This window comes from Scyliorhinus torazame, chromosome 3 (assembly GCF_047496885.1).
Source record: "Scyliorhinus torazame isolate Kashiwa2021f chromosome 3, sScyTor2.1, whole genome shotgun sequence".
NCBI lineage: Eukaryota > Metazoa > Chordata > Chondrichthyes > Carcharhiniformes > Scyliorhinidae > Scyliorhinus > Scyliorhinus torazame.
The window spans coordinates 24,852,262-24,872,741 of NC_092709.1; the positions used below are offsets into that span (position 1 = coordinate 24,852,262).

The 20,480-nt window shown below is 47.2% G+C and overlaps 1 protein-coding gene across 6 annotated transcripts in view; it reads right to left on the bottom strand.

Moving 5' to 3' along the window:
* Positions 1 to 1,377: 1,377 nt before the first annotated feature.
* Positions 1,378 to 20,480, bottom strand: part of LOC140408348 (PH and SEC7 domain-containing protein 1-like) — a 613,055-nt gene continuing 593,952 nt past the window's right edge. For all 6 annotated transcript variants that reach the window (XM_072495423.1, XM_072495424.1, XM_072495425.1 and 3 more), the window contains one exon: positions 1,378 to 1,597. In XM_072495423.1, coding sequence (XP_072351524.1) covers positions 1,393 to 1,597 — 205 coding nt within the window. In that variant the 3' untranslated portion in view covers positions 1,378 to 1,392. The remainder of the gene's footprint in view (positions 1,598 to 20,480) is intronic.

Sequence of the window (20,480 nt, forward strand, 5' to 3'; positions counted from 1 at the left end):
AGTCAACCACGCGACTGTGGATCTGAGTCACAAGTAGGCCAGAATGGTAAGGGTGGCAGATTTTCCTCCCTAAAATCTAGAACCAGATGAGTTTTTCCAACAATCAGCAATAGTTTTATGGTCACCATTACTGAGACTAGCTTTATATTCATATTTATTAGTAAAATTTAACGTTACCACGGTAGGATTTGAACACAATACCCCAGCGAATTAACCTAAAGCTCTGGTTTTATGCTGAAAGATCCTCTCTGCTAAGTCCACATTCATATGCCCCAATTCTCGGCATTGTATAGTGACATGTATTGTACCAATTTCCAAACAAGAGGTGCATTATCAATATGTGACAGGCACAACAGAACGTCAATTTTGTTTCTTGTGGAATTGTATTATTACTGGGGACAGCTCCTTCAAAACCAAATCCCTTTTATCCTTGCCACGTCTTCAGCCAAAATTAGTCTGTGCTCGAGAACACTGCAAAGGCAATTTAAGGTTCAGCAAGTAACTTTCTCGGATAATAAGCTGAGCCCTAGCCTCACAATAAAACTCTCTCCATTTTTAGGTTGTATCTCAAAAGGATAACAATGACTGTGGAGAATCTTTTAATCAAAACCAAGACAGTGTATTAAAATTTTATGCTTTAACGGGGAGTGTTAAATTCAATCATAAATGGCTATGTTACAGCTAACAATGGGAGAAATTAGTTATTCATAAAATGTGAAGCAATTTATTGCTTGTAGATCACAAAGGGCTTATTTTAAAATATGCTAAGCCTAGATGTTCCATGGGGAAAGCACTAAACTATTATTCCATAGCACAAGCGTAAAGTTTCAAATTTTCTTTAAACAGGACTTTCCTTTTAGGCTGGAACGGCTAACTGAACTAGGATTGATTGATCACTGCAGTAGCCTGGTTCCTATCGGAAAACATCAAAACCGTATAAACCTTGGAGGGTTGGTAACCTAAAGAAACAGACTTACAAAGGGAGGAAAGGAAAATTTGTTCTTCACAATGAATTATGATGATCTGAAGGCAAGGCCTTAACGGAGCGATGGCAACAAATTCAATAGGAATTTTCTAGAAAGGAAATCTGCTAAATATTTGAAGTGAAAAACCTTTCGGGGCTACGGTGATACAGCGGAGGGGTTGGGACTAATTGGATAGCTCCTTCAAAGTGCTGGCACAGGCAGGGTGGGCTGAAGGCCTTATTTTACGATTCTCACAAAAATGACCGTCTTCTAGGGAAAGCACGGAACAGCAGTTCACAGGCTAAACAACCTTCGACTCCATCCCCCTCACCAAGTTCCCACTCAAGGAAGAAAGGAAGTCAACCGGTAACAGCTAAAGACTGGTTTAAAGGAGAGAGTGAACGAGAAAGAGGGAAACGTCCATTGTTCAAGACTCACTTTTCTTTCCATCCATATCTGCATGAAGCTTTCGTGACAGGAAGCCAGTTTTGTACGTTTTAGCATTGGGATCCTGCGGAATGTCGAGGAATGGATTAGTACCAGATCCAATCCGATTGTTGGCCTTGGATCCAGCATGATCTGTCTTGTCATTAGCAAGCTCGGAGAGTGATTTCCTCAACTCTTCTTCATTTCTGGAGGGGAAAAGGGGGAGAAAACAAAATGTCACATGATAGAGATTATAACATCGTTTTTTCACATTCGCATTGTTTTAATTGCATTGCAACAACCTGCTGAGAGAGAAATCACAGTGGACTGAGACAATAAGTAATTTGGACATTCTGAGTTCTCCCTCCGTGTACCCGAACAGGCGCCGGAATGTGGCGACTAGGGGCTTTTCACAATAACTTCATTGCAATGTTAATGTAAGCCGACATCATCCGGTGAGAAAACTGGTGCGAATCCCGCAGGTGGTGGCGACGGAAAATCTCACGGAACTTTGAGCTTCTTTAACAAATTTCTTTGTTCCCCCACATGTGAATCGTGCCATGCTTGTGGCAGCCTCCTGCTGATTCGCTCGCCCCGGGGCAACAATGTCTGCAATCAGTGGAGAGTTCCGTCTAAACTCTGCCCCAGCACTTGTTCCAGATCCAGTCGGGGAGGGGGTGGGGGGTGGGGAGAGGAGGTGGGTGCCACATGTTGGGGGGTAGGCTGCCCACAGAGCCTGGATCTAGATTCTCCCAATGAGCCTTCACCAAACTACTGGATTCTGTGCAGCAGAGGCAGGACCTCCTCTACCCGCATTCCAGCAGACGTCCTTCCAGTATGATCACTACCCCCATCGGAGAGGCCTTGGCAGCCTTAGTCAGTGCCAGCTTGAGGATGGGGCAGCAGTGCCGCAAGAAGATGAATGACCTTCTTTTCGCGGCCAAGGTAAATCTGCCTCCTCCAGTCTCCCGCTGTGCCCCGCGCATCTCCAAGGTGATCGCTCAACCAGGCACCTTGCAGGTTGCTGACATCTATGAAGCACATTCCCCCCTCCATCCAATCCCATGGCTCCCTGCAGTAGCTACTCTGCTCCTCACATCCCACTCAACTCCCACGCATGCCATCATCGGAGCTGGCAGGACTCCCGCCTACACCCTCCCCATCTGCTCCATTTGAGGACAAACTGGAGCATAACAGGAGTGAGTGGGCAGAGCCAGCCGGAATCATGCGCAATTTCAGATGCCTCACATCCTTCGAGGAGAGAGCCCTCGAGCTGGCCGGGGAGGAGCAAGGCCGCGCCTGCGGAGAGGGTGAAGTGGGGGCAGAAAGCAAGAGTGGAAACTCTCAATGCAGTCATTCCTCAAGCGAGTAAACATGGTCCCTTCAGTTGCCCCCTGTGATGCACTAATGCCATCGCCCTTCCCTTGCAGGTCACTCGGTCGAGCAGCCAGGACCATCTGGGCACCACAGCAATGAGCAGCTCCAAGGGAGACAACTCTCGTAAACACGCATAGAAGAGGCATCACACCTGTAACCTGCACCCCCCCCCCCCCCCACCCTCCCAACCACCCCCTGGTAGGCAGGCTTCTGGGTCACTCAGTGGTGAGTATCTCAGAATTAAAGATCCACAGCAGGCAAAGGCAGGGACATCCCAGGGAACTGGCACTCGGAAGGATACAGGAGCCCAGGACTCTGCTGAGCATATGGCCAATGACAAGCCCCTTGGTCTGGTCAAACTCAAGCTGCTGGAGTTATAAAGGCATCAGGAAGGGATGCAAAGACTTCCAGTGGTGGCCATGGAGTGAGTGGTCGCACATAAGGTGGCTCCTGCCTAAGGACTGGTTCTTTGGCTCTATTTGCCCAATTTTATGGGATGTTGCAGGTGGAAAAGTGATAATATTGTACAACAAGGATTTCTCCTCCCGTGGGAGATGTCGAAGAGTTACCAGACGAGGAGTGTGTCGAGCAATGGGCATTCTTTGAACCTGGCACAGGAGGGGAAAAGATGGTGGAGGGACCTGTGGTGTCGCTGCCCCGCACAGTGGTCGATGGAGACGTTGGTCGAGTTCCTTTCGGCCGAATTTTAAAAACAAAGGCTGGCAGTCATGGAGGACTTGGCAAAAGTGGCAGAGCCAATTCGGGTTGCCTTGGAGAGGGTAGAACAGCATCTGGAGATGCAGAATGTGCCGATCCAGAAGGTGGAGGAGACGGTTGCTGACCAGGAGGATCGGAATGCCTTTTTGGAGGCAGAAACATTGATGATGTTGGAGGGACAAAATAAGCTGAAGGCTAAGGTGGATGATCTGGAGAATCTCTCAAGAAGGCAGAACTTGAGGACTTTGATGCCAAGATCTTCGACCGCCCCCCTGAAGTGGACTGAAACCATCGGTCGTCGAGGAAAAAGCCAAAGGCTGGGGAATCAGCACAGGTGATTATCGTACAGCTCCATCGTTATTTGGACAAGGAAAAGATTCTTGAGGTGGGAAAGGAGACCTGTGAATGTAGTTGGGAAGACCATACTGTTTGCATCTATTAGCTCCGAGATAGGTTGGGTTCAACAAGGCCAAGGCTGCTCTTTTTAGGAGCAAGGTGTGTTTTGGCATGATGTACCCAGCCCCCCCTTGTGGGTCACGCATGGGGGAAGAGAAGAACAGTGGATATCACTGTTGCTTTATAGCGCCAGGGACACAGGTTCGATTCCCGGCTTGGGTCACTGTCTGTGCGGAGTCTGCACTTTCTCCCCGTGTCTGTGTGGGTTTCCTCCCGGTGCTCCAGTTTCCTCCCACAAGTCCCAAAAGACGTGCTTGTTAGATGAACTGGACATTCTGAATTCTCCGTGTACCCAAACAGGTGCCAGAGTGTGGCGACTAGGGGATTTTCACAGTAACTTCATTGCAGTGTTAATGTAAGCCTACTTGTGACACTATAAAGATTATTATTAGTATAACGCAACAAGTTTGGGGTATTTCGGTTTACACAGGGGAACAAGGCAGGGTTGTCCACTTGCCCCGTTGTTTTTTGCCTTGGAGTTTGAACCGCTGGCGGTAGCACTTAGGGCATCAACGGAGTGGAGGGGAATAGAGAGGGAGGACATGGAACATCTCTGTATGCAGATAGCTTGCTATTATATGTGACGGACCTGATTTCTAGTAGGAATAGGATCATGGAGATGTTGACTAAATTTGTCTCATTCTTGAGGTATAAATTAAATGTGGAGAAAAGTGAGGTGTTCCTGGTAAGTTCCAAGGACAAGGAAGGGGACTGGAGAAGTTGCAGTTTCAGCTGGTCAGACCGAGTTTCCAGTATCTGGGAATACGGGTGGAACATAATTGGGTTCCGTTGCACAAGTTGAGTGTGGCCAACTTGGTAAAAGGGGTGAAGGAGGATTTAAAGAGGTGGGTTGTTCTTTCGCTATCACTGGTAGGGCAGGTCCAAACCATGAAAACGACGATCCTTCCGAAGTTTTTAGTTATTTTCCAGATTCTTCCCATTTTCCTGCCTAAATCTTTTCTTGTGAGGATACATCGGATAATTTCGGCCTATATGGGCAGGTAAGGGGCCATGAATTCGGATAATATTTCTACAGATGGACAGGTGTTCAGGGGCGGGAGTTGGCGTTGGGTGGCAAATGTGGAGAAGGTTTGGAAATGGGTCATGGAGGAAGGGTCATCGGGGATAATGTCGGAGATCTTGGGGGTAAAGGTGGCTCTGAGCTTGTGGGTGCCGATATTTGGGATATCAGAAGATCGGGGAGTGCAGGAGGGAAGAGGCCGACGTGTTGGCCTTTGCCTCCCTGACAGTGCAGAGGAGGATCCTGGTAGGGGGGCGGGCTCCAGAATCGCCAGGGCAACGGGGTGATGAGTGATCAGGCAGAAGTTTTACATTTGGTGAAGATAAAGTTTACCATTAGGGGGTCAGAGGAGAGGTCCCACTCGAGGTGGAGGTTGTTCATCTCCTCTTTAAAAGTTGGTAAGTGTCAGCGGGTGGGGGTGATATTTTTTGGGGGGTTTGTAATGAGAAATATACATTGTTGGATGGAATGTTGTGTTTTGTATATAAAATGAAAATGTCCTAAATAAAAGTATTAAAAAAGGGATGCAAGTATCCCTTCTCGAATTGCACGGCCAACCCGCTCCTATTGACTTCTGTCTGAGGAGATGGGGCACTGAAAGAGCACTCTACCCATGTCTACCCACGAGGTGTAGAATTAATGGACTGAATGGCCTCGTGATTCTATGATCCTACCTGCAGATATCGGAGCTTCAATTCCCACCCAACCTACACATCCCTGGACACTTAAGGGCAATTTACATACCTAACCATCACATCTTTGGACGGTGGGAAGAAACAGGAGCACCTGGAGGAAACCCACGCAGGGAGAAAGTACAAATTCCACATAGACAGTCACCCAAGGCCAGAATTGCACCCGGGTCCCTGGCACTGTGAGGCAGCAGTGCTAAGCACTCTGCCACCATGCCGCCCTCGATGTTCGATGTCATAAGACCCTTTGCCGGTAGTGTCCCTGACGATGATCCACCATCTGTGGTGCTGCTCTCGGAACAGCAATGGCCCAGCCTCCACCTCCTCTGCAGGGCACTAGTCCTGGCCACATACAGCAGCACGTTGACATCTCTGCTGGTGCTCGATCACAATGAGTAGAATAGCTAATTCAACTGGTTCCATGATTCTCCAGAATCATGCACTGAAAAGATGAGAACACCAACATGTGCGGTGAGGATTCCTGCCTGACCCTCAGTCCTCCAAATCTCTGGGACTTCTACCCATGTGCTTCCCCCTCAGACAGTGCCTCTCCACTGAGCCTCACATCCTCCCCTCTCACACTATAGCCATTTCCCCACAGTTGTCCCTCTCATCTCCACTTAGATGAGGCGCATGGACCCTCGAGAGTCCAGTGGCCCCTAATCCCACAAATTTTCCACCACCCCCCCCCCCCCCCCCCCCCCCCCAACATTAGGTGAAAGGGCCGTTGAGTGGATGCATGGGACCAGCGTCTGCATCCTCAGAGGGAATCTCACAGATGACCTTGGACGGGGTGAATGACATCGCCATCGCGCCTTGATTGGGTTACACATCAGTTTCATCCGTGTAATGTTCAGCCACAGCCATCCAGCCCAACACTAATCCCCAACAGTCAAATTTCCCTGACACGTGGATTCGAACTTCCATGCAGCTTAAACGCTTTGTCCCCAAAGTGCTGGCTGAGTGTGGAACAACTCAGACTGCAATCATTCCCCCCCTCCCCCCGAGAGGGTTTTCATGCATCATGAAGCAGGGTTGCAATCCACGAGTGTCCCATTCTGCTCTTACAGCCTGTACACTCATGGAACCACACCCAGTCACCCCCAATGCTGGCCCTCTGTATTCACTTCTTCCCACCCACTTTCTAACTCCTGCAAAGGAAGGCGTTGTGTCTGCGTGGGTTTCTCAAACAACGGCGAATCAGACTACAGGGGGGAGATAAATCACTTGGTTGCATGGTGTACCGAAAACAACCTCTCTCTAAACGTTGGAAAGACCAAGGAACTGATCATCGACTTCAGGAAGTGCAGCACGACACATACACCCATCTGCATCAATGGCTTTGAAGTGGAGATGGTCGATAGCTTTAAGTTCCTGGGGGTCACCATCACCAACAGTCTGTCCTGGTCCACTCACGTTGATGCAATAGTCAAGAAAGTCCAACAATGTCTCTACTTCCTGCGGAAGCTAAAGAAATTCGGCATGTCTGCATCGACTCTCACAATCTTCTACAGATGTGCGATAGAGAGCATCTTCTCTGGCTGCATCACAGCTTGGTATGGCAACTGCTCGGCCCAAGATTGCAAGAGACTGCAGAGTGTGGTGAACTCAGCCCAACGCATCACACAAACCTGCCACCCCCACATTGATTCTGTATATACCTCTCGTTGCCTCAGAAAGGCAGACAGCATTATCAGAGACCCCTCCCACCCAGGCATTGCCTTCTTCCAGACCCTTCCATCAGGCAGAAGGTACAGAAGTCTGAAGACCCGCACATCCAGACATAGGAACAGCTTCTTCCCCACAGCTACAAAGACTCCTCAACGACTCCCCCTCTGACTGATCTGTTCCCTGTAAGAACACTATTCACGACACCCTATGCTGCTCTTGCTCATGTATTTGCTTTGTTTGGCCCCTTGTTCCACACTGTAATCAATCACTGTTTTGTCGATGTGCCATTTGTCAATGTTCCCTGTTGATTATTCTTGTGTCTACTATGTACACAGTACTGATACGTACTGTGTACGTTCCTCGGCCGCAGAAAAATACTTTTCACTGCATTTCGGTACATGTGACAATAGATCACCAAATAAAATCAAAATCAAAATCAAACCTGGAACCCTGCCACTGTGAAGCAACAGTGCTAACCACAGTGCTACCATGCAATTTGGTATTTGTGCGAATCTGGCCTGATGAATCCAAGCTACGGCAGCATGTCTCTTTTTGCAGCAGTACTCAAGTTCCGAACTACTAAACAAATATTATTTTAACCATCAGCTTCGTCATTAGGCTTCGTCAACACAGCACTAACAACAGTGCAAAGGCAACTAGTGAGACGCCTAGACCACAGCTCTCGTGCAACTCTGTGCCTCTGCAGAATCATAGGTGCCACACTTCAGATTTAAGGCATCTACAATTTTCACTCATGTCCCCTCAGCTAAAGCAGGGAGGAGACATCCACATCCAATGTGTGTGGGGCTGGGTTTGGCCCTAAGCCCAAGATGTCAAATGATCCATTACCAGTCTACTGCATCCCAATTCCCAGTGTAAGAGGTGGATTGGCCAACTGCCCCTAAAAGTCCTAAGGTCAAGTGGGGTCACAGGGATAGGGTGGGGGGAGTGGGCCTAGGTAGGGTGCTCTTTCAGAGGGTCAGTGAAGACGTAATGGGCCAAATGGCCTCCTTCTGCACAGTAGGGATTCTATGATTTCCAAAGCAGCTGAAAGATTGGCAGGTTTGCATTATTAATGCATGTGCCCTCAGATCTACTCTGACCCTTTGATTCCAATATCAGATAGAACAGGCTGAACCGACTTCAACATTCTGCAGACAGCAAACATGCCCAACTCAATGGGAAATTAATAACTATTTGGAGCTGTGACTTAAGCTACACATTTATCAATGATCTTTCCCTCAGTTAAAATTAATTTTCTCATTAAAAAGCAGGCTCACTTGGCTAGCATTTGCCTTTCATATATTTGTCTGCACACCAGCCAATGATCCGTGACTTTGCACACGAGGAGGGAAGGCCAGGTGGGGGGGTTGGAAGAGCAGAGGATAATTTGACAGAGGCGAGCAAACAAAATTGAATTTCCATTTTCAAGTTGTACATTCTATCCATATTTTTATATTTCTCATGATGGAAACTTCATATGTAATCATGTCACACTGGACATCCCGAGGTTGTGCGCTATATAAATGCAAGTTTTGTTTCTTCTTTCCCTGCAGTGGGCGCCATAGTGTGACAAGTTTAAACGGTGTGTAGAAATCATAAACTTACACGGGAAGAGTCATCCACATCAACAGAGGATACATTTATTTGGATTGACAATGTTTACTGATTAGCACAGCACATTGTGATATGGTAGCTTGAATAATGCTCCAGGGCTGAACAGAATTGGGCCTTGCTGATGTCGGTACCACGTTCCATGTTGCCAGAAGGATTATGAGGCACATTTCAATAAGGTCTTGAAATTTCACAGGCAGTTTATGATTTCATAAAAAGACTATGTAAAAACGCACAGCTTTTAATGTTCTTTTTTCTTGTTTTCATATTAATGAACCTCGAGGTATTGTGAAAATCATTTTTTGACTCTGAAACATCCAGGAGCGCCAACAAACATTTTAGCTGAGTAATCATTGAATGCACTCTCATTATTTTCAATGGCAGAATGCCACAAAGCACATTATATAACACAAGCTGACATCATCCTGGGTCCAGGGTGTTAGGAAGGAAGGCAAATGGTGTCTTTATTATTTAATTGGTGAGAATTAATGTTTAGGACGAATGATGTTAATGTACCAAAGGTCGACAAATTAAACAATTTAAATAGGATATATAGTTGCTCCTCATATCAGTGTTTTTCAAACTATGTGTTGTGACCCGTAGTTGAGTCACGGGGGTGGGGGGGGGGTCTGAAAGGTTTCAGAGTGATCAGTCACGTTGTTCCCGATTGCGGGAGAAGCGCCCAATGGCCATGACACACTTTTAAATTGAGAATGCCGGCCCCAAACGGCTTTCAAACAGAATGATGCAGTCTTCCAGCCACAAGCGGTGGCGGAGAGCAGATCACACGCCCGGCACATACACTGACATCACGCGCCCTGTACATCATGTTTTCGGGACAAACGCACGGAGAGATTCATCCATTTTCTAGCTGTGCACAAGCAAGTTACAGGACTGCAAACAGCTGAAGATGGGTTGTTTTAAACAAAGAAAAAACTGAAAAAAGGAACAAAGCAGGGTAAAGATGATTTCTTGAGGTATGGCTTTGTCAATTGTATCAATGCAAATCAGGATGCAAAGCCCATGTGTGTCATATGCAGGGAAGTACTGAATAGCTTAGAACCCTCAAAACTTCAAAGGTATTTGAAGACTAAGCATGGCGAGTTCAAGGACAAACCTCTTGATTTTTTTCAAAGGATGCAGCGAGAACTTAAATCATCTGTTGAAATCCTTGGCATAAATGTAACACTGAATGACAAAGCAAGTGAGTTTGTGAGGACCCAGCAGGCTCACTTTTTAAAAATTCATTTACGGGATGTGGGTGTAGCTGGTTAGGCCAGCATTTATTACCCATCCCTAGTTGCCCTTCAGAAGGTGGTGGTGAGTTGCCTCCTTGAACCGCTGCAGTCCTTCAGGTGTAGGTACACCCACTGTCCTGTTAGGGAGGGTGTTCCAGGATTTTGACCCAACGACAGTGAAGAAACGGTGACATATTTCCAAGTCAGGGTGGTGAGTGACTTGGAGGGGAACCTCCAGGTGGTGGGGTTCCCAGGTATCTGCTGCTCATGTCCTTCTAGATGGTAGTGGTTGTGGGTTTGGAAGGTGCTGTCTAAGGAACCTTGGTGAGTTACTGCAGTGCATCTTGTAGATGGTAGACAAGGCTGCCACTGCTCGTTGGTGGTGGAGGGTTTGAATATTTGTGGAAGGAGGAGCAATCAAGCGGGCTGCTTCGCCGTGGATGGCGTTGAGCTTCTTGAATGTTGTTGGAGCTGCACTCATCCAGGCAAGTGGAGAATATTCCATTACACTCCTGACTTGTGCCTTGTAGATGGTGGACAGGTTTTTTTTTTTTTGGGGGGGGGGGGGGGGGGGTCAGGAGGTGAATTACTCACCGTAGGATTCCTTGCCTTTCACTTGCCCTGGTAGCCACAGTATTAATGTGGCTAGTCCAGTTCAGTTTCTGATCAATGGTAACCCCCAGGATGTTGATTGTGGGGGATTCAGCGATGGCAATGCCATTGCCGCATTAAAGGTAAGTGAAAATCAAGTGTCGCAAAGGCCAGTTGGCATGGGACCCCAGGTCGGGTGGCGTGGGTCCCTAAGGTCGGTCAGTTGGTGAAAGTGGGTGCTGGGGAACAAAAGTTTGAAAAACACTGCCTTATATGATGAAGATGGGATATGGGATGGAATTCCATGACAGCAAGTGCAAGGTGATACATTCTGGTTTAAAAAACACACAGCAAATAAACTTTGAATGGAAGAAGGCTTATTGCTGTGCAAGTGTGGAGAGAGTGTGTGCGCACAAGCATTAAGCGGGCCATTAAAGGCAGCACGTTAGCATTCACTCGCAGGAGATGGGGGCAGCTGGCATTTATTGCCAAAATCTAGCTGCCCTCTTTGATAGAACTGAGGCGTTTGCTAGTTGCCGTCAGAGGGCAGTTAAGAGTCAGCCTTGCTGGTGTGGGACTGGAATCACGTTACCAGATCAAGAAAGATGAGCAGGTTTCCTTCCCTAAAGCACATTAGTGACCCAATGGGCAATCTCGCATCTCCATGGCGCTTATACTGACACCAGCTTTTTAATTCCAGACTATTTAAACTGGAAACCCTCTCTGAGTTGAAGGTTAATAAAACAGTTTTTTTTTTAAATGTGGCACTCTATGTTTTATTAATAACTGCACAGAAAAATGGAAGTAATGAGGAGTCTGTATAAAACCATAACATGAGCTCAAGGGTGCGGTGCGGACATTATAGCCAATGTATTGGAGCTTTAAAGAAGATACAGTACGGATTCACTGGGTTGCTGTCTAGCATAGTACAATTGACGCTATCCCATGAACGTTTGGTCGAACGAGTGACATTATCGCCTTACAAACATCAGTCAAGCCACTGGAGATTCCGCAGTAGATGTAAAAAGTACAGGCATTTCATGTGAAATTTTCCCAATGTTTTCTGTCAAAAGCTCATCAAGAGGTGTGACAATTGAAAAGCTCTGATGTTTCTCTCGAGCTCATCTGAACACATCCGCATTGAAATAATTTTTATATAAATCCCAAGTTTCGACAGATGCAAATTGATAAATCCATGAAACAGGCTTCATGGGGAGAGAGAGGAAGCTGGGGTATTGATTCAATCAAATGCAAATTACACAGATTTAAACCTGAAAATAATATGAAATGATGTGCTGGGAAGGAATTGGACCTATAATTTCCCAAAGCTCTCCTCCACCTTTTCCACACCTCACATCTGGGTCGGTTTGTATGATTAGTCAGCACCTCCTGTTCTGTTGCATCATGTGACTGCCAGGAAAGCACAGGCTGAGCCAGATGGAGATTGGTTTTTCCCCATCCAGCAATTCTTACGTTCCTATTTAAAATGAACCTTTATATAACACTGCTTTGGCCTCCAATTTCTGGGCACCACACTTTAAGAAGAATCTGAAGGTTGTAGAGAGGGTCCAGGGAAGGATTTACAAGTATGGCTCGAGGGATGGGGAGAATTCAGCTACATGGATAGGTGCATGAGAAGTTGGGACTGTTCACCGCGGGAGAAGAGAAGGTTGAGAGGAGATTTGATTGAAGTGCTCTAAATCATGCCCTAGGGGTCTGGACAAAGTGGATAGAGAGAAGCCGTTTCCATTGGCAGAAGGGCCAAGAGCCAGGAGACACATATTTACGATGGTTGGCAAAAGAAGCAAAGGTGTCCTGAGGAAGAATGTTTTAAAGTGATTAGAATGCACGGAGAGTGTGGCGAAGGCAGCGTCAATCGCAGCTTTCAAATGGGAACTGGGTAAGCACCTGAAGAGAACAAAATAGCAGGGCAATGGGGGAAGTGGGCCTAGCCGAGCTGCTTTTGCAGAGCCAGCACAGACACGATGGGCCAAACGGCCGCCTTTTGTGCTGTAACTATGTCTCCAAATTCAATGACAAGCAGCTCTGAAATATAAACTACAAGCTAGACGCACAAGGCAAGGGTCACCTGGATCATGCAAGCAATGCACTGGTGATGGAAGACAGTGCCTTATATTCTACTTATTCCAACCTGTAACAAACTAAATATAAAAGGAAAAATCCAGCACCTATTTTCATACCACTACCATGGATTGTAAACATTTTTATGTCTAATGACTCCAGTGTTCCCACCTCAAAGTGAAACTTAAGTTTGACGTTTGGTCATCTATTAAGATTAAATGGACCAAATATCTTACTTGGTCCAATGAATGAGTTACCTCAAACCGAACACATCGTGCCGTTTAGCTAGACAGTCACAACATTAACAGCAAGTTGTGATTGCATGCATGCGTATGTTTATGTACACATGCGTGGCTGTGCACATGTCTATATACAGGTGAATTCAGTGTGCGATGAGAGTATTTATGGCATTAGTATGCGTGTTCATGATGGTATTAATATCTATACTTCACAAAGCTCCCAGTTCTATAAAAGACAGGACAGTGTCCTCATTGCAGCTGGACAGAGAGGGTCCTAGCCTCTGATTTCGATAGAATTCCGAGTGACTAGGTTCTTTAATGGGTGAGTGGTCAGTTCCATCAGGTAACCCACTACACCATCAGGCCCTAGAGCAGTGTTCTTCAAACTCGGGGGCGCAGGCGGGTGTCGGGAGGGTTGCGGAGCCGTCCTTCGCGGTGATCCCGATCGTGCAAATACCCGCGCAGCATCCGGCTTTTAATAACGGCAGCTGCAAGCGGCCTTTAAAACGGCCGCGAACATGTAAACAAAATTTGGCCGCATTGTACATACGATCATCGGCGCGCATGCGCAAAACTATGTGCATGCGTGCCCACAGTGCGGCCGCTATTTTTTTAAACAGTCGCAGCTTTTTGTTTTACAAGTTTGGGTTTTTAAAATTCATTTTATTCATTTATTTTATTCATTTAATTTTCCTTTTTTTTTTTAAACAAGTTCGGGGGGGGGTTTTATTTAATAAAATTTTACCGAATAAAATGCAGAACTTTGGAGAGATGGAGACTCCATACATTCCGACACCGGAAGGCATCACCTTCATCCAACAGGTTCCATTGGAGGAGCGTGTACGAGGGCCAAAGGGACCCAAAACCATTTCCTCCATTTTTATCAGCAGCAAACAAGGTAAGAGAAAATGATGGGTCGCTCAGGTCGGCCGGCGTGGGTCGCTCAGGTCGGCCGGCGTGGGTCGCTCAGGTCGGCCGGCGTGGGTCGCAAAGGTCGGCCGGCGTGGGTCGCAAAGGTCGGCCGGCGTGGGTCGCAAAGGTCGGCCGGCGTGGGTCGCAAAGGTCGGCCGGCGTGGGTCGCAAAGGTCGGCCGGCGTGGGTCGCAAAGGTCGGCCGGCGTGGGTCGCAAAGGTCGGCCGGCGTGGGTCGCAAAGCTCGGCCGGCGTGGGTCGCAAAGCTCGGCCGGCGTGGGTCGCAAAGGTCGGCCGGCGTGGGTCACAAAGCTCGGCCGGCGTGGGTCGCAAAGCTCGGCCGGCATGGGTCGCAAAGCTCGGCCGGCGTGGGTCGCAAAGCTCGGCCGGCGTGGGTCGCAAAGCTCGGCCGGCGTGGGTCGCAAAGCTCGGCCGGCATGGGTCGCAAAGCTCGGCCGGCGTGGGTCGCAAAGCTCGGCCGGCGTGGGTCGCAAAGCTCGGCCGGCGTGGGTCGCAAAGCTCGGCCGGCGTGGGTCGCAAAGCTCGGCCGGCATGGGTCGCAAAGCTCGGCCGGCGTGGGTCACAAAGCTCGGCCGGCGTGGGTCGCAAAGCTCGGCCGGCGTGGGTCGCAAAGCTCGGCCGGCGTGGGTCGCAAAGCTCGGCCGGCGTGGGTCGCAAAGCTCGGCCGGCGTGGGTCCCGAATGTTGGCCGGTTGGTAAAAATAGGTCCCCGGAAAAAAAGTTTGAAGAACACTGCCCTAGAGGAGAGTGGCCAGTGTGTTAATTGAATGCACCAAGGGTCTGCTACCTGTGGTTCCAGATTGCATGCGACTCATTAAGATTCATGTGCAGTTCCGGGAAACATAGAAAATAGGAGCAGGAGGAGGCCATTTGGCCCTTCAAGCCTGCTCTCCCATTCATTATCATGGCTGATCATCCAACTCAATAGCCTAATCCCTCTTTCCCCCGATATCCTTTGATCCCCTTCGCCCCAAGTGCTATATCTAACTGACCTTGATCCATTGAACCCATTCTCATGGCAATCAAATGGCTTTCTTCATTTAAATCATAGAATTATCAGAGAATTTAGAGCGCGGAAGGAGGCCATTCAGCCCATCGAGTCCGCACCGGCCCTTGGAAAGAGCACCCCACTCAGCACACACCTCCTTCACCCCAGCCCCTTAACCCTTTTGGATACGAAGGGCAATTTAGCACGGCCAATCCATCTAACCCGCACATCTTTGGACTGTGGGAGGAAACCGGAGCACCCGGAGGAAACCCACGCACACACGGGGAGAACGTGCAGACTCCGCACAGACAGTGACCCAAGCCGGGAATCGAACCTGGGACCCTGGAGCTGTGAAGCAACTGTGCTAACCACTATGCTACCGTTACATTTAAAAAATCACTACGCTGTGATTGCTTAAATAAGTTGACTCTACGAAAGAGGCTTGTCCTGCTCTGCATGCCTTTAATTCAGACATGAACAGGCAATATTCATTATTTTCTATTAAACTGACTTAAGTTAAATACATCATATGAAAGAGGATTATCTTTAGAACGATATTTTCTTTACATTGGTTCATGGTGCCGCTGGCAAGGCCAGCAGTTATTTTTCATCAGAGGTCCCTACCTCCAGATGAAGAAACAGTGTCATAGTTCCACATGAGGATGGTGCACGACTTGGCGGAGAACATGTAAATGCTGGTATTCCCAGGTGCCTGGCACGCTGGTTCTTCTAGGGGAGAGGCTGGAGAGTTCACAGGTTCAGAAAGTGCTGTGGAAGGAACCGTGGCCAGTTGCTGCAATGCCTCTTTGGTACACACTGCTGCCGCTGTGCATTAGTGGTGGAGGGACTGGCAATTTATGGTAGTGGGTGAAGTGCCAATCAAGAGCGCTGCCTTCTTCTGAATGGTGAAGAGTCATTGGACTCAAAACATTAGCTCTATTCTCTCCCTACAGATGCTGCCAGACCTGCTGAGACTTTCCAGCATTTTCTCTCTCCTGGTTGGACCCTTTCTAGTTGCGGACACTCTCTGATTCTGGAACCCTTTCCTACAAGGTTAATTTTGATCTGGTATGTTCTGCTAGCTCCTCAATCTGCTCTGCACAGATGTTATTGAAACCAATGTGAAACCTCAATCCTACCACCGGTAAACAATACGGAGCAAGACAATTGGGGCCATACTCAATTAAACCTCAGCAAACATGCTCAACTGCAGTTAAGAGGCTGACATCAGCACTCACTTCTGTATCGAACCAAAAATAAAACAAAACTAATTTTATCTCCAGGATGCCACCTATTTGCATCTAATCTTATGTTTCCTAACAACTCTTCCATGACAACTTCCTGTATCCATATTTAAATGGAAACTCCCTATGTAAACTTGCCACATTGGGTTTAAATGTTCCCTGCAAGAGTGGTGTTATAAAGTCACCTCTGGTGGGGAGGGTGCAATTACACTCTGACATATATTTATGACTTTGTAATGTTCCCCATGTGCTCTCCCGATTCAACCTGGTGTTCAGGTGAAGGGGGTCCTCCAACTCATTTTCTCCACAACTTATCTCAATTCCAAATGTGCTAGTGTTAGGGGGGGAGGGGGGGGGGGGGGGGGGTTAAAATCAACTTTTTATGGTTCCAGTCTCGGGTGAGTCTGCAATGCTACTACTCACTGGTCTTCAAAACGTCACCCCATGAATCAGGTTCTGGGAAAAATTCAGTGCCACAAGAATTCTCAGTTACCCCCTCATTTCTTGTGAAGTGTGCACCCGTGGCATATTACCCATGCATCCTGGCATGACTTCCTCTTCACCACTCCAAATGCTACAGCTTCCTCCTCCACTCCGTGTAGAGGCCTCTAACTCTTTCCCCAGCAAGAGAGAGCAAAAAATTATTTCAGAGATCCAACGAGAAAGCAAGAGTGAATGAATGCAAACAGGCGGGCAGACAGCGAACGGGCACACACACTTAAGGACACAATGATTAAAGACTGGAATGAAAAGAGACAGTTACAAGAAGCGCATGTTTTATTTTGTCTGTGAATAACATCACAGAACTGAATTAGAAGAACATTTTAACAGCCCTCTGGATTTATGAGGCTTGCTTATTAATCAATGCAGTTTTTAAACACAGCCACGTGTCCAAAAGTATATACAAAGAGCCTGAAGTGCTCAGGCAGAATGAATGCTTCTTCAACGTCAGTGATAAATCACAGAAAGAGTGTGTGTGTGTGTGTGTGTGTGTGTGTGTGTGTGTGTCCGCCAAACACAAATTGCATTAGGCTAATTTTTACTCTGCTGGTGCACTTTTCAGTGCAGAATATGAGGAAGGGGCAATTAAATGTTACCATGCAATATTTAATGATTCACCCCTTCCTGAGGTAAAGGGCCCAGAGAGGCCATTGTCAGACAGCAAACAATAATGAAACTAATATTTTCCAAGATAAACCACTTCACTCTGATGGAAACAATCACACTGCAGTCTTGCGCTATTTATGAGGATCAAGCAAGAAATGCTTACCGAGCAACTTCACCAGAGATATAACTCCCTTGGGCTTTGGGGAGATCGTCAGATTTGAAAGCCAAGGAAGCAAGCGAACAACAGAAGTATAATCTAAAATTTGTTCTTGGAATATGGCTGTGATGAAGGTAGGAATTTCAGGTATATTGTATTATAGGTATTTGGTGAAGTACGGTTAAACACCTGGGTTAGTGTGTGTGTGACTGCTGCAATCATGTTTTAAAATAAATTCTAGTTTGAAAGGCAAGTATATTTTGGGAGTCATTGTTCAATTAAACCATCGCAAGACGCTTGGGATAATGCAGTTTTGCTTGGATTACAGGGATTCCCTGTGGAGTTAATTCGATTTCAGCTTGGTAAGATCATGTCATTGGTGGGTGGATCTAAGACATCAGGCATTTTTGCAGAAAGCAGTTCAGTTGTGAGCTGACTGAAGCTGTGACCAGAAGTGAAGCAATTAGCGCTCGCTGCGGTTCAGTTAAGAGAGATTAAGTCTTTAAAGCAGTGCAGACTTGTCTAAGAACACGGGAAGCTGAACCAACTTCTGACAAAATACAGCCAGAGTTTCTGCATGGGTCTGACAGCAGTCAGGTCTTGTCTTTAAAGCAGTGTCAAAAGATCTTTATTTCTCAAAGAACATCTCTGTGAAGCAAGCATTTATGAGTGCTAACGGTTTGACAGTGGATTGAGAGCAGAGGGGCTGGATTCTCTGCCCCGCCATATTTCTGTTTCACCCCGCCAGCGGGATGCTCCGTTACGCCGGCTGGTTAATGGGGTTTCCCATTGTGGGCCAGCTCCACGCAGTTGGGAAGCCCCCGGGCAGCCAGCAAAACGGAGCAACCCGCCGACGGAGAATTCAGCCCGAGATGTTTTTTTTCCTTGTTGTTTAAGTGGGAATAAAGATAACAGTTAAGGGTACTGTATTCATTGTATTGGGTAGTATTGTTGTGATGTTAAGGATATTTTAATACTGTGTTAGTAATAAAGTTTGTTTTAATATACCATATCCCTATTTCTTTGTGTAATCATTCCTGGAGAAAGGTATCCTTTAATTACAAAACTAAAGAACAAACAAAGAACAAAGAAATGTACAGCACAGGAACAGGCCCTTCGGCCCTCCAAGCCCGCGCCGACCATACTGCCCGACTAAACTACAATCTTCTACACTTCCTGGGTCCGTATCCTTCTATTCCCATCCTATTCATATATTTGTCAAGATGCCCCTTAAATGTCCCTATCGTCCCTGCTTCCACTACCTCCTCCGGTAGCGAGTTCCAGGCACCCACTACCCTCTGCGTAAAAAACTTGCCTCGTACATCTACTCTAAACCTTGCCCCTCTCACCTTAAACCTATGCCCCCTAGTAATTGACCCCTCTACCCTGGGGAAAAGCCTCTGACTATCCACTCTGTCTATGCCCCTCATAATTTTGTAGACCTCTATCAGGTCGCCCCTCAACCTCCTTCGTTCCAGTGAGAACAAACCGAGTTTATTCAATCGCTCCTCATAGCTTATGCCCTCCATACCAGGCAACATTCTGGTAAATCTCTTCTGCACCCTCTCTAAAGCCTCCACATCCTTCTGGTAGTGTGGCGACCAGAATTGAACACTATACTCCAAGTGTGGCCTAACTAAGGTTCTATACAGCTGCAACATGACTTGCCAATTCTTATACTCAATGCCCCGGCCAATGAAGGCAAGCATGCCGTATGCCTTCTTGACTACCTTCTCCACCTGTGTTGCCCCTTTCAATGACCTGTGGACCTGTACTCCTAGATCTCTTTGACTTTCAATACTCTTGAGGGTTCTACCATTCACTGTATATTCCCTACCTGCATTAGCCCTTCCAAAATGCATTACCTCACATTTGTCCGGATTAAACTCCATCTGCCATCTCTCCGCCCAAGTCTCCAGACAATCTAAATCCTGCTGTATCCTCAGACAGTCCTCATCGCTATCCGCAATTCCACCAACCTTTGTGTCGTCTGCAAACTTACTAATCAGACCAGTTACATTTTCCTCCAAATCATTTATATATACTACAAAGAGCAAAGGTCCCAGCACTGATCCCTGTGGAACACCACTGGTCACAGCCCTCCAATTAGAAAAGCATCCCTCCATTGCTACCCTCTGCCTTCTATGGCCTAGCCAGTTCTGTATCCACCTTGCCAGTTCACCCCTGATCCCGTGTGACTTCACCTTTTGTACTAGTCTACCATGAGGGACCTTGTCAAAGGCCTTACTGAAGTCCATATAGACAACATCTACTGCCCTACCTGCATCAATCATCTTAGTGACCTCCTCGAAAAACTCTATCAAGTTAGTGAGACACGACCTCCCCTTCACAAAACCGTGCTGCCTCTCACTAATACGTCCATTTGCTTCCAAATGGGAGTAGATCCTGTCTCGAAGAATTCTCTCCAGTAATTTCCCTACCACTGAAGTAAGGCTCACCGGCCTGTAGTTCCCGGGATTATCCTTGCTACCCTTCTTAAACAGAGGAACAACATTGGCTATTCTCCAGTCCTCCGGGACATCCCCTGAAGACAGCGAGGATCCAAAGATTTCTGTCAAGGCCTCAGCAATTTCCTCTCCAGCCTCCTTCAGTATTCTGGGGTAGATCCCATCAGGCCCTGGGGACTTATCTACCTTAATATTTTTTAAGACACCCAACACCTCGTCTTTTTGGATCACAATGTGACCCAGGCTATCTACACCCCCTTCTCCAGACTCAACATCTACCAATTCCTTCTCTTTGGTGAATACTGATGCAAAGTATTCATTTAGTACCTCGCCCATTTCCTCTGGCTTCACACATAGATTCCCTTGCCTATCCTTCAGTGGGCCAACCCTTTCCCTGGCTACCCTCTTGCTTTTTATGTACGTGTAAAAAGCATTGGGATTTTCCTTAACCCTTAAAGTAAACTATTGGGGATTCTGTCCAGTATTAGCCACTGTTGGG